The following is an 11,713-nucleotide window of genomic DNA, read 5'->3' on the forward strand; positions in this document are numbered from 1 at the left end:
ATTAAAAACCTCATTTACACACGTTACAGGATAAATTGATAACAATTTCGCTGAACACTTAGGCGACAGAGCATTGCATATATTCATACTTAAACCCCTTTTTCCCAAAAAAAATATCAATTGAGTTTTTGTTTTTTTTTCTTATTTATTTTTAAAAAGGTATTTTCGTGTGTTTGCTTTTTCTTGTAGTAACTGCTTAATTACATCAAATAACTATAAATTGTTTAAATTCCTCTATTTATAAACTTCCTGAGGTGATGTTTTCGCTTCACATAGGTTTTTGTTTCTCTATATAATAATTTTTCAACAACTATTCATTTTATGTTTTTCTTCATTTTTCTTTTAATTTACGAATACACTATTTTAATAAAATTTGTGTTTAGCTTACAATTTCATTTGTTAGTAACAATCATATATATGAATAAAATTTAGAAACTTTGTTCAACTCTCGGGGCAGAAGGAATTTGCATTTGTTGCCTACTTTTGCCCAAAAGCTGTTGTACAGTTACGACGACGACGATGTTGTGCATTCATATAATCATAGCGAGATTTCTGTAGTTTTTTAAAAAAAGAAAAATTTCACTTAAATTAAATATTTATTATTTATAATAATTAAAAAATGTATATTTTTCTCCAACCAAAAAATGTATGCACTTTAGTTGGCGGGTGCATCTTCGGGAGCGGGGAATTTTTGCCAAGTGGGTTCAACGCCCCAGATTTCGCGAGCATATTCAGCAATAGTACGATCCGAGGAGAATTTACCGCTGGAAGCAATATTGTGGATGGACATTTCCAACCATTTGGCTTGATTCTGAAATTGAAAAAAAAAAAAACATTTTAATAAACAAAACCCAAAAAAATCATTAGTTTTTCTAACATACCTGGTATGTCTTAGACACCTTATCCTGGGCCTTGATGTAATCTTCATAATCAGCCAAAAGGTAATAGTGATCGTACTTCAACAAAATATCAGCAATATTCTTGAATTCATTGGGATTGCCTGGGCTGAAGAAACCGCCAGCAATTTGATCAACACACTGCTTAATCTCGGGATTGCTGTTGTAGTAATCGTAGGCATTGTAACCCTTCTTCTTGAGGGCCTCAACTTGATCAACGGTCATACCGAAGATGAAAATGTTGTCATTGCCCATTTCTTCGGCCATTTCAACATTGGCGCCGTCCAATGTGCCAATGGTGAGGGCACCGTTCAACATGAATTTCATGTTACCGGTACCGGAGGCTTCAGTACCAGCTGTGGAAATTTGCTCAGACAAATCAGCGGCTGGCATAATCTTCTCGGCCAAGGTGACGCGATAGTTCTCCAAGAAGATAACCTTGAGTTTATCACCAACAATGGGGTCATTGTTAACAACATTGCCAACGGCGCAGATCAATTTGATGATTTGCTTGGCAACATAGTAGCCGGGAGCGGCCTTGCCACCAATCATAATGGTACGAGGAGCGAACTGGGCGGTGGGATCCTTCTTAATGCGATTGTACAAAGTAATAATGTGCAAGCAGTTCAACAATTGGCGTTTGTATTCATGGATACGCTTGACTTGAATGTCAAACATGGAGGCAGGATTAACTTTGACGCCATAGTCTTTTTCCAAAATTTGAGCCAATTTCAATTTGTTTTCTTGCTTGACACGGGCAACTTCGCGTTGGAAGTTGGGATCCTTGGCCCACTTTTTCAAAGCAACCAATTGATCCAAATGGACGGGCCATTCATTGCCAATCTTTTCGCTGATCAAATCAGACAAACCAGGATTGCACATCAACAACCAACGACGGGGGGTAATACCGTTGGTTTTGTTCTGGAACTTCTTGGGATCCATTTGGAAGAACAAATTGAACAAATCGTCCTTCAAAATTTGCGAGTGGATGGCGGCTACACCGTTAACAGCATGAGAGCCCACAATGGACAAATGGGCCATGTTAATGCGTTTCTCACCATCTTCTTCAACCAAAGACATGCGGCGCATGCGTTCCAAATCACCGGGGTAACGTTTCTTAATGTTCTCCAAATGTAAGAAATTGATGTGGTAGATGATTTGCAAGTGACGTGGCAAAATGGACTCCAACATGGAAACGGGCCAGCGTTCCAAGGCTTCGGGAAGGACTGTGTGATTAGTGTAGGCACAGGTACGTACAGTGATGTCCCAGGCCTTGTCCCAATCCAAATGCTCTTCGTCAATCAAGATGCGCATTAGCTCGGGAATGGCCAACGAGGGATGGGTGTCATTCAATTGAATGGCCACCTTTTCAGGGAAGTGATCGAAGTTGGTGCGCACAGCTTCGCGACTGCCGAACTTAGAGGCCTTATAACGTCGGATGATGTCCTGCAAAGTGGCAGCTACCATGAAGTATTCCTGCTTCAAACGCAATTCCTTGCCTTCGAAGAAGTTGTCGTTGGGATACAAGACACGAGAAATATTCTCGGCCAAGTTACGATCCAAAACAGCTTGGATATAATCACCATCGTTAACTAAAAAAATCAAAATTAAATCTCTTCTCTTGGAAGTTTGCTCAATATGTTTGTTACTTACAGAATTTCAAATTGAAATCAATGGGAGACTTTGCTGACCACAATCTCAATGTGTTGACATAGTTGTTGGCATAACCAGGAATGGGATTATCATAGGGCATGGCATATACGATTTGTGTATCAACCCACTTCTTGCCTTCGGGTGTATCAATGACACGACCATAGAAATTTACAGGCAACATGAATTCGGGCCTGGCCTTTTCCCATGGATTGCCGAAACGCAACCAATCATCGGGTTCCTCCACTTGTTCACCGTTCTTGATCTTTTGGGCAAAAATACCATATTCATAACGGATGCCATAACCGTAGGCGGCCAAACCAAGTGTAGCCATGGAATCGAGGAAACAGGCAGCCAAACGGCCCAAACCACCATTACCCAAGCCGGCATCTTCTTCCATTTCTTCAAGGGATTCAATGTCCAAGCCCAATTGGTACATGGCCTCTTCGCATTCGCTTTGGACACCCAAGTTGATCATGGTATTTGTTAGGGAACGGCCCATGTAGTATTCCAAAGATAGGTAGTAGACGCGCTGGAAAATAAAAGAATATTTATTATTAATTTTGGATTTTTATTTATTTGGAATTTATTATATAACCCAAGGATATTTTTTTTAAACCTAACCTCTTTCTTGTTTTGGATATCAGTTCCATAGCCAATTTATTTGCTTATAAATTTTCCGTTAAGGATGATGGATTTTAGAGTGCATTGAGTCCACTTCTGCCGTAAGTACACCGCTCCCAAATTGTTTACAAACAAAACGTGTTTTTAAAAATACAATTAAAATTTCTTATTTGCACTTTCGCTATCATTGCAAATATCGAGAGGTATTAAGAGTGCAAACACAACAAACGACCATTATCATTCTCTTAAGTATTTCTCCCCACAACAATATACTCTCCCCATGACAATAATAACAATGAGAGGTAATTGCAGTCAAACATGAATTTCAAGTACATTGTACTCTCTTTATTTGTCTTATCTCTGAGATGTGATTCCCTCACTGTGTGCCCACTATTCCCAATATACTTGCATGTGCATAGCTTTGTACATAGGCGTGTGTGTATATTTTGATGTGCAAATTAGAAATAGAAATGAGTAAAAGACACATAGCGTAAAAAATATGCGACTGAGAAAGAAAAAATATATATCAAGTGCAACATGTTGTTTGTCTTTTTTATTTTTATTTTTAAGGCTGACATTGCTGGCACACTTAACGCTACATTAGAGCACAGTGCACACTGCATTACAGGTTGTTCCAATTGAAGTTATTTTTATGTGGCATATATTGCAAAAAACCTACACCATATGCTGCTCAGTGCGTATAAAAATACATACATATTTATAAAAAAAACTTGAATGTTTCCAAAGAAACATAAACAAGTTTTAGACTGTTTGACAGTTATTAGATGACCTATAACAACAAGCAAGCAGCAATGAGAAATAGGTATGCTGCCAAACATTTTGCGATAGACTATCCATTTTTGGTGTTTTCTTTTAAGAAATAAAAAAATACATAAGCCTGGATTAAAAATGATGTGCTAGTGTCATCCTTAGTTCCTGCAGTGATACTAATGCTATGGGTTTTCGAAAAGTACAAGGAGCTACCAAGCGGTATCATTGTTAAATGGCAATCTATATTTAATTTTTTTTTTTTGACATTAGAAATGTAATAAAAAAATAAGGGAATGAAATACGTTGTCATAGTTTTTTTCCAACCTGCTTGGTCAACAATTTATCTTCTAATGAAACGAAGAACGTTTGCAAATCATTAAATTTTATACCCTCCACCATACATAGTATGGACGGTATACCAAGTTCGTCATTCCGTTTGTAACTCATCGAAATAATAACCATTTTATACCCAATCCGCGTAAAATCCTCAGACGATTTAGCCCTGTCCCTTCGTCCGTCTATTGTAATCACGCTAGAGTCAAAACGAATAAAGGTAGGAAGCTAAAAATTTGCACCGATCTGTCTGTTGTCTGCATGCAGGTCAAGTTCGAAGATGGGCTATATCGGTCCACGATATTGTATAGCCCCCATATAACTGTAGCCCCCTATATTTGGTATTTTGATGGCTTTAGCCACATTTTTAATGGAATTGTCTGAAATTCTACACAAAGAGTTCTCTGTGAGTATTTTACCCCCTAAAAAAGAATTGTCTATATAGGTCCATGATATCGTATAGCTCCCATACAATAGTTACCCGCGAAGATTTTAGCCACATTTTTCAATGGAATATTCTGAAAATCCACACAAGGAATTACCTATGAGTACTTTACCCCCTGGAAGAGAATTGTCCATATAGGTCTACGTTTTATTAGACCACCCTTATAACACTAACCCAAGATATTCGGTATTTCTAGGATTTTCGCGACATTATACACTGCAATTGCGTCAAATTTTGTATTTGAAGGAAAATTGTTTATGCAGGTCTATGTCTTAGTATAGCCCCCATACTTGATTTGTTGAAGTTTTTTGCTCAAAAAATTGCCAAATTGCACCGAATTCTAAAACCAAACCAAAGATAGAAAGGTATTGGAATTTACAAAGATTACTGATTATAATTTCTTGTTTGAAATTATGCATTTTACAATTTTCAAACTTCGTAATAATGATTTTCATGAAATGCTGCAAAAATATATTTTTTTTATTTCTCAAATTTGTTTTTGTTTGTATGGATAGTTATACCTTAAGTCAACTACTATTGTTAGCCCATATGTATTGATAAACCCCCACTAATGCAAATGAAATAATATTTCAAATACCAAAATAGTTAGATGAACATAAATAGAAACCTCTTGAATAACTTCAATAATAAAATCGGTCCTCGATTAAAAATACAAGTAGCAACCAAGTATAACCAGAGCAAGGTCATATCTAAGTATGTTTTTGTTTTCGAAAAAGGATTCATGGAAACAGTAACCCATTATCATTGGCGAATAATTGACTGCACTTTATCTTCTATTGATTATGGCAAAAAAATTGTGTAAACGATTTGTTTTTCTTATTGTTGTTGTTGTTAACTATACATTAATGAGGCCAAGCAACATTTTGATGATAACACAACAAATCTTTATGGGTGATTTTGTTTTAGCGGAACACATGTCAAAAGCGTGGTTTGTTTATACATAAACAATAGAATATTGAATATATAGGAATGACCATGTTTAAATTTGCAATATTGACAAAATTGTATAGATTTGCATTTAAAGTTTTTGGCTGCTTCAATTTGGTCAAAGTCCAATATTTGGTATCTTTTAATAAATCTATTTGAAGTATTTTGTCAAGGAAGGTGCCATCGACAATGAAAGTGGAACTTTTAACTGCATTCCCTTGAGAGCCAAACGTTAAAATATGATTATTTAATTTCAAATTATATATGAACAGTTATATTTTACGCAGAAAATCTTCTACAGATAAATTTGACATTACGGAAACATTAAGGAAAATTAATAAAATCTTTTTGAGCCGTCCTTCCTCCAAATTTTAATTTTGATAGCAAAATTAAAAAAATAGGAATTAATAATATGAAATGAAATGTTTCACAAAATCCATCATCTGTCTCAACAAGTGCATCCCTAAGCCGTACTGATAAGTAAGATTGTTGATTTCACTATTTTTGTTATGGTCCAGTTGAATTGATTATCTGCCCTGATCTAAAATAAAAATGTAATAAAATAGAATGTAATATAACAACATCAAGGAAGTGTTTGTTGAGATTAACATTACATTTTGGCGCCTATTGTGATTTCACTTCACATATTGCACGAACATATGCACATACCGGTGTCTAACATATGTGGTTTCTAATAAAAATCATTGCACAGAGGTGCAAGGTTATTTTAATTTGTGTAATGTGTAGGTATTGAATAAGAAATACAATATTACACAAATGATAGGGAATATACAGGGTGAGATGAAAAAACTGCAACCAACTTCAAACTCCTGCCATTTCTAAGCCGTCCGACAGCTGTTTCAATTATTCCAGCGACAGCTCATTATATTGTTAACAAACGTACAAAAGTATTTTGGTGATTCGTGCCAAAGGTGACCAATCCGAACAAATCCAAACTTATTTTAAAATCCGAACAAATCCAAACTTTATTTAAAAAAAATGTAAAAAATATGGCGTTTGACTTTGTTGGAGTTTTTTTTATCTCACCCTGTAACTACATATTTGTACATTTCAATATGATGATTAGTCTATACCTATTTTCATATTATTAAGTGCAAATTATCCACAATATGCAGCAGAACTCAAAAAACAACCTAATTGTTGACAAATGATCTTCGAGTCTATGTTGTTCACCCCAAAAATAAAGCACTTTCCATTTCACGCTGCCTCTGTAGCAGCAGCAGCAGCACGTTTTTTTCTTTTGTGCTACTTTTATAGCAAATAACCTTTCAGTGACCTTGAAAAAATATTATATTCTCTGAATGAGAAAAGAATTTATTTTATTATTACAAAACTCAATGAATATATTGGACGAATGGATAGATGTCTAACGTTTTGGGGGGCAAGTTGCTCTATTGGAGGAGAGACCATACACAAAAAGAAAATCAACTTTAAGAAGAAGAAGACACACACAGTAACAAAATTAATTTAGAAAAAAAAAAAAAACATAGCAAGACGAACGCTAATGTTGGTCTAATGAATTTGTCCCCAGACATACATTCTGCGGCGTAGTCGGCGGCGTGTGTCCAAAATAAAATCATATTCAAAATATTACTCTTTTTTTAAATTTCTTTGTCTAAGAAAATTTTGTGGGATTTCTCATTTATACATATTTATATTGAAATAGTGCCAAGAATATTCTAAAACTGCATACTAATAAATAAGAATAAATATTTTTTAGATATACTATTATATATGGTATAAATGAATCAATTGTGCATATAGCTTTTATTTATTATTATGTTTTGTGGTAGCTTCCAGAGAATCGTTAATATACATAATTGTTGACAATTGAATGTCATGGAAATTTATACGTTAAAATATTGTATTTGACCTTCATGGAAGGGCGTATACTATTGAAGTTGCTGGTTGGTGTTCAAGCCAACAAAAGTCATTGTTGTTTACATTTAGTATTCAGGTTGATGGAGGTTTTTGGAAGCCTTTTCATTCTCAATTCCCTATGTGGCGTTGAATATACACCACAGTAGCATGAATGAATGTATGTGGCATAAATAATAAAACACGTGCGAGTAAGGAAATTTGGTGATAATGAAAGATGTCTTATGCGTACAAACATAATTTTTGTCTCCACAAAAATATTTTAAGGAACGAAAAAATTTACAAAATTCAGTGAATATGCCGAAATTTTCGTTACTAGTTACATTTAACAAAATTTGTCCTTCGAACCCTTTTGCATCTATTGCTACATTATGCTATTAGCTACATTATTCATCGATTTTTTTTTTCAAGTTTCGAATTTGAATATTGTAATGACTTATGCCAAATGTTGCCTATGCAGGTCCAAATCGTCGTTTAGACCCTAATATGACGGCTACATTCAGCATTTTTAAGATTTTAACAGAATTTTTAACGGAGTTTTTTTTTTTTTAATTGCCAAATTCGTTCCAAATGGTGGAATGTATTCAATGTTCGGCCCGTCCGAACATACAGCTTGCTTGTTTTTTTTTTTTTTTTGTTTAAATATTGTTCAGTGTAAATTTGATAAAATAAACTAACCTTTCTCAACTAAAATAATATGAAACTAAAAAAAATAAAACATGTTTAGATCTTTATAGTATTTTTTTTAACAATAGTAAAATTGCTTCGAAAGGAGCCAATATTCTATAATGCCAAATTGGAACCCTTTCAGTTTAAAAAATGTGACTTCAAAATACAAAACTGGGGTAGACTCTTTATTGAACAATTTTATCGAGAGTGTGTTTAGCCAATGTAAAACTTTTAAATTGCAGCCACTTCAGCAGCAAGACGTGACCAGGACCTCCTGGCCTGTATTTATAGTTTTGAAAAATAATGAAGCGGGCATAGCCTCGGGGGTGTATTTTCGGAGTTTTGCGGAAGTTTTTTTCTACCTCCTTATTGTACCATGAGTTAACCTATAAATTGGCTAGGCTAGATTCTGTGAGTTCATGAAAGTGAACCCAATTGCGTACAATATAAACAGTAATAAAAATACAATAGCACCAAATATTTTTTTCGGCTCCTGATCCGGCTTATTTCCTATTTTTTGTTTATATTTATATAAAAAAGTAAGGTCAGATTTCTTGTACAATTGAGATACCACATTTGGCACAATTCATTTATGTGGCTCAACCACACGAAGTAGTAAGTCTGTGAAATTTGGCGAGAATCGGTGTCGATAAAGCTATAGCTCCCACACACATGTTCTATTCAGGTACTTTTTACGGGTAGCACTGCTGAATAGGACAATTTATGATTGTCTCCTCTTCCGTCCTTTGTGTTTTTTTATAAGTTATATGTCTCATTTTGTTTATCAAAAAATACTAGGAACTCCTGGGCTTGAAATAATAACTATTCCATAAAATATTCTAATAGGACCTGTTTGAATTTCTGAAAATGTAATTAGTTTTATAACGTCATATATGAATTTGTAGAAGAACATACTTCATTTTCAGTTTCTAATAGTTACCCATTGGCAGTCCTAAAATTAATAGCTGTAAAATTAGATTTAGTAGTTCTTTCCCATTTCCATCATATCTACTGCATGGATCCTTGGAGAACACGAGACACACATTTAGTTATAGTAAACACTATTTTAACAATTATATTAAATTTTCCTTAAATTTCAGATATAATGTAGGAAAACTACATTATTGTTATAATTTTTTATGTTTAAAACCCAAATCGGATGTGGTTGAAATATGAATGTAACCTTCGTAACTATATGTGGACAGCTTCAAAAGAAGCCAGTAAAGTACAACTCCATTTTAAACTTATTCACTTAAAAATATAGATTACTGTAATATAGTTACTGTAATGTGGAGTTGTAAATTTCATTTTAGATTTCCTCTAATAAGAGAAAGTATTTCAATTTTTTCTGACAGGATACTGATCATGTTTTTAAAATTAAACTTTGCTTGTTTCTAAAATTATTTAATCAAATTATTTCTCTGTCCTCCAGTTACATATTAACTAAATGACAGTAAACAACCTAAACTTAACTAACGAGATGTTATCTAGCCTTTCAAGTACATGATTTATTGCAATAAGCATGATTGACCCAAATTTATTTTGCAATGCTAATATTTTAAAGCTGTCATTTTATGCTTGTAAAATTTCAGCTTTTAAAAACAACACTAAAATTGTTTACTGGTGTTGGCGGTTGCAGTTTTTTGCTTGGCATTGATCCCATTTAGTAGTTGATTGTGTTAAATTTTACATTCTCTTGCTTTCGGTTTCTCGAAATTCAGTTGCATCTGCATTTGAAGGACAACAATCGTTAAAAAGCAAAGAGACGAGAAATGAAAACTAATTTAGAAAATTAAATGAAATTTGTATTAGATTGTTTGTTCTAATCACTTTTGTTTTGAATTTCATATTCGTACCCAAAAAAAAAAAAACGATTCAAAAAAGAACAGAAGAAATGAAAGCAGGTGCCAAATTAGATGAAAAGGATGGATGAGATGGAAAGAAAAGAACTATCTGTGTCGTAATTGAATTCGATTACGAGATTTTTCAAAATATATTTTCAAAGGAAAATCTACCACCATAAGTGTGTAGATTTGAGGACAACATGCGCAATGAAGTTCGGTCACACACACCCGGAACCCGCATATTTATAGGAAATGGATGTATGCTTTGCAAAATCCGGAAAAATTATCCCCCAAAAAATGACATAATTCCTTGATTGCAAGGCTATGTGCGTGTGGCTGTGTAACTTACCTTGGGATCCTTTTCATAGTAGTGCTGTTGTGTACGGATCCAGCGGCCGACCATGTTATCCTTAACGGTATTGGCCAAGGCAAAGTAGTAATCCCTCAAAGTGGCTACATTGCGATCCTTGACCAGGGTGTAATGCAAGTGGCGATTGAAATTCTTTTTCACTTCGGTGACATTTCCAACCTCGGCAATTCCGCGTACGGATATTTGCTTGCGTCTATCAGCATCTGATTGTGGCTTAGACATGTTCTTTCACTATTTCTTCTCTCAGTTCTGTTCACACAAAATAGCGAGCAAAGAATTCCAAAATTCTAATTTTCACTTTCTCGTTAGCAGATGTTCTGTTTCTTATTTCAATTTATTAGCTGAACCCCAACGACTCAAATGCAAGACGACGACCGAGTCTGAACACAACAACGAACAACAACCGACTGGTTTTTTTGTCGCGATAATTCTGGAGTACGGCTGGCTGCCACAATTTTTATTGAAACACAACAAAAGTAAAAAAGGAATGAGATGTTTCTCTGCTCCTGCTATAAGAGAGCCAAATTGTTGGTGGAGCTCTATCGGTTTCTGCCTCCACTTGAACTTCTCTTAATATTATCATAGGGTACTGAAATGAAATAAATTAGAATTGCATGTTTTGCAAATCATTTCTCACAACCAGAGAGTTGTTGATGAGTTATAATTTTAATTCCCATCGTCTTTTAGGTTTAATTAAAATGCATAAATATCATGGGGAAGAGTTTATACCATTTTGTTTCTGATAGACCAAACGACCGCCGACCATCTCACAGTTGCCGCTCATTTGCATCGGTCACCTTGCGAAGGTCAAACATGCGTATATGTTTTGTTTGGGGATTTATGTTCTCTCTTCCTCCCCCATTTCATCGTCTGTTTGGTCATCTGTTGTTATGCCGGTTCAGAGTACATAGCCGGCAAGCAATAGTTCATCGAACAGCTGGCACAGCGCCGTCCACAAACATTTGTGTCGGGAATTAATTGAAAGAAAGAGCAGTTGAACTTATGTGGCGTTTCCACTGCACTTGATTCGCTCTCTATTCGTTGTTTGACCCTTAACTATGAAAAAACTACTTAATTCTTCACACAAAATTTCCTGAGCGAACACTCATATTTGTACATTGTTCAAATGAAATCACTCTCAGAACAACGAAAAAATGCGTCCCATCCCTAACAAATGAGAGCATTTATCGAAAAAATAAATTATGACATTTAAAAATTAAAAATAGGAAAATTTAATGAAATTTAAAAAATTTTTGGGAAGACT

General features: G+C 34.6%; 1 protein-coding gene across 1 annotated transcript; it reads right to left on the bottom strand.

The window, feature by feature from the left end:
• Positions 1-334: 334 nt before the first annotated feature.
• On the bottom strand, positions 335-10,884 carry LOC101889498 (glycogen phosphorylase). The gene is made up of 4 exons (XM_005189347.4): positions 10,429-10,884; positions 2,550-3,078; positions 882-2,488; positions 335-811 (listed from the first exon to the last, which is right to left on the bottom strand). Exons 1-4 carry the CDS (start codon positions 10,669-10,671, stop codon positions 656-658), a joined length of 2,535 nt encoding a protein of 844 aa, XP_005189404.1. The 5' UTR covers positions 10,672-10,884; the 3' UTR covers positions 335-655.
• Between the last annotated feature and the right edge of the window lie 829 nt (positions 10,885-11,713).

This window comes from Musca domestica, unplaced genomic scaffold (assembly GCF_030504385.1).
Source record: "Musca domestica strain aabys unplaced genomic scaffold, Musca_domestica.polishedcontigs.V.1.1 19, whole genome shotgun sequence".
Lineage (NCBI taxonomy): Eukaryota > Metazoa > Arthropoda > Insecta > Diptera > Muscidae > Musca > Musca domestica.